The 3,284-nt window shown below is 48.2% G+C and overlaps 1 protein-coding gene across 1 annotated transcript; it reads right to left on the bottom strand.

Annotated features, from left to right (window-relative positions):
• Positions 1-284: 284 nt before the first annotated feature.
• LOC144168551 (uncharacterized) lies at positions 285-2,009 on the bottom strand. Its single transcript, XM_077697508.1, has one exon. The coding sequence runs from the start codon at positions 1,941-1,943 to the stop codon at positions 285-287; it is 1,659 nt and encodes a 552-aa protein (XP_077553634.1). The 5' UTR covers positions 1,944-2,009.
• Positions 2,010-3,284: the final 1,275 nt, after the last annotated feature.

Genomic DNA, 3,284 nt, shown 5'->3' with positions numbered 1-3,284 from the left:
GATTATGAGTATCTTCTGCAGGTGATGAATAAGGCTTGGGAAAGTGGAACATTGCCGCAGGAGTGGAAGGACACTATAGTTACTGTAGTGTTGTTCGTTTACACAAGATGGCCTTTTGAGTCATTGGACACACAATGTATGACGCCACTGCACTCGTGGGTATATAAACGATACTCGCTGATTAAACGCGGTTATTGTCATGGATCGTACAGAGAGAGAGAGAGAAACAACATTTATTTGTCCAACTTGGTTTTGATGCAAAGGAGGCCGAGCCTCTTCACCCCTCAGACGGCGGCCAGAAGTCCTTGGGCTCCGGCGGCGTCTTCGGCCATTTGGACAACCCGGATCTGTACATCCGGATCGGAGCTGCGCAGAACGGTCTCCCACTGCTCCTCGGTCTTAATTAATAGCAAAGCACCTAACGAATTCTTTTTCTGGGGACATTCCCAAATAATATGACGCAGGTCTGCCCTGCCCGCACATAGCTTGCATTCGCTCGTGTAGAGCCCCGGGTAACAATGGCTGTACAGGACCGGATTGGGGAATGTATTTGTCTGCAAGAGGCGCCATGCTACAGATTGCCATTTGTCGAGAGTACAGTGGGGAGGAGGATACTGAACCCGTTCCAATCTGTAATGATTGATTATGTCTCTGTACGAGACCATGCGGTCCCTCCCCATCCCAGCGCGCGAGAAGTGCTCAGATGTTTCCTCGACGTGATCGGCTCGGTTAGCCAAACCTCGAGCCGCGTCGTGAGCGTTCTCGTTACCGGGAAGAGAAGAGTGTGCCGGCGTCCACACAATTTGGACCTTTCTCCGGTCTTTGAAGCCGACCAGAATTCTCAGTGCCTCGGACGAGATCCGTCCCTTTGCGAAATTCCTAATTGCAGTTTTAGAGTCGCTGACAATAAATTTAGCTTTCGTGGAGGCCATCGCCATCGCAATGGCCGCCTCTTCTGCCGCATCCGGCGACGACGTCAGTATCGTGCCGCTAGTTACGGAATTGCCGTTGCAATCGATAGCTACCACGGTCATGGCATCGCGGGCTGCGTATTCCGCGGCGTCCACGTAGACCACGTTCTCAGAGTTTTTGAATCTCTTTTGTAAGGCTTTCGCTCTTTCGCGTCTTCTTTCTTTGTTGTGTTCGGGATGCATATTCCTCGGTATAGGAGGGACGTGTATGCATTCCCATACTTCACATGGAATCTCGCGTTTGGAGCCGAATTGAGATTCGTACCGAATGCCTAGAGTCATTAAAATATGACGGCCCGTCGAGGTCTTTGTGAGTCTCTCTAGCTGGGCAACTCTCTGCGCCTCTATTAGTTCCTCTAATGTATTATGAATTCCTAACGCCTCGAAACGTTCGTTGGACGTGGTAACTGGTATCCCGAGAGCTTGTTTGTATGATTTCCTGATCATGGTATTAATTTTGGTCTTTTCGTCCGCCCTTAGTCTCAAGAAAGGTGTTACGTACGCTATACGACTCAGGACGAACGCTTGTACCAGCCTGATCAAATTTCCCTCCTTCATTCCATGATGTCTGCTTGCTATCCTGGAAATCAGTCTGGAGGTTTGATGGACGCTTTTTTCTAAAAATTTAACGGTTTCAGTATTTTGACCGTTGGCCTGAATTCTCAAGCCGAGAATCCTGATACTAGTCACAACTGGAATGAGATTACCATCAGCGAAGAGCTCGATTTTGGGGACTTCCGAGGCACGGTTGCGTCCTCTCATCGTGGGTTGGTAAAGCAACAACTCCGATTTTTGCGGTGAGCACGCTAGGCCTCTCGGCTTCACGTATGTTTCGATTGCGTCGATCGCTGTCTGGAGAATATCCTGAATTCGGCCATCACTACCTCCGGTGACCCAGAGGGTGATGTCATCAGCGTAGAGGCTGTGATTCAAGCCTTCTATCCGATCTAGTATTTCAGGAAGCCCAATCATAGCGACATTAAAAAGAAATGGCGACAGGACGGAACCTTGCGGTGTTCCCCGGCTACCCAATTCTATGTCCTCTGATGTGACCCCTCCGATAGTTACATGAGCTTTCCGGTCGGAGAGAAAGTTTTTTATGTAATCGTAAGTTCTACGACCCACTTCCAGTTCTTGTAAGTTTTCTAGGACAGCCTCGTGAGCGATGTTATCGAAGGCCTTTGTTAAGTCCAGTCCCAAAATTGCTTTAGTGTCTAAGGACGAGCTCTCGTCTCCATCTAGGATCTGATGTTTGAGGCGTAGCATTACGTCCTGCGTAGACAATTTGAGTCTAAAACCTATCATGGTGTGAGGGAAGAGCCCTCTGTCCTCCATGTATGCGTTCAGTCTATTGAGGATGACATGCTCCATCAGCTTGCCCACGCACGACGTCAGTGAGATGGGTCTCAAGTTTTCCAATTGTAATTTCTTTCCAGGCTTTGGAATCATGACCACTTGGGCAGTCTTCCATTGCCGCGGGATGCTACCCCTTTCCCAGCATACATTAATGTACTTCGTCAAGGCTTCTATAGATTCGTCGTCTAGGTTTCTTAAAATTTTGTTCGATATACCGTCGGGGCCAGGGGTGGACCTTGTCCGGAGATTGTCCAAAGCTGCCCGAATCTCGGATATCGTAACGGGTCGGTCAAGGTCTGCGTTTTCTTTACCGGTGTACGGTTTTAGCCCCTTCTTTTGAGTAGATCCAATGTATCTATCTTTAATTTCTTTGAGCAAGTCTTGCTCCGTTCCCTGGTAAGTGTGAACAATCTTACTCAGGTTGTGTTTCTGGGTAGTTCTACTATTTTCGGGATCGATTAAGTATCTGAGTATATGCCAAGTTTTAGCGAGCCCCATCTGATGTTCCATGCCGTCGCACATACTGTGCCAGTTCTGGCGGGTGAGCTGATTCGCGTAGTCCTCAATTTCTTTGTTTAAAACTGCTATTCTTCTGCGCAGGCTACGATTATGTTTCTGCTTACTAAGCCGTCTCTGCAGGCCATTCTTGGCTTCCCACATGTGCAGGAGCCTGCTGTCAGCCACTTTCAGTGCGGCTTCCTCGGGGATGGTTTTAGTAGCTTTTTCTACGCATTTGTGTATATTTTTGGCCCAAGACTCGATGTCATCAATTTCGCTACCCAAGTTCTCTGCTCTTCTGATATCACGAAAAGAATCCCATTCTGTTATTTTGATCTTGTTACCCTTTAATTTGGAAGGACCGGCCTTCACAGTGGTGGCTACAATAAAGTGATCACTTCCCAAATTTTCTTGAGTGTTTAGCCAATCAGGATCCGGCACGTTCTTGACGAAGGTTAA

The sequence above is a fragment of the Haemaphysalis longicornis genome, unplaced genomic scaffold, assembly GCF_048455015.1.
Source record: "Haemaphysalis longicornis isolate Haplotype H1 unplaced genomic scaffold, Haemaphysalis longicornis Haplotype H1 scaffold_2, whole genome shotgun sequence".
NCBI classification, from domain to species: Eukaryota; Metazoa; Arthropoda; class Arachnida; order Ixodida; family Ixodidae; genus Haemaphysalis; species Haemaphysalis longicornis.
The sequence above is the reverse complement of the archived record's forward strand: the minus strand, read 5'-3'. Positions and strand labels throughout refer to the sequence as shown.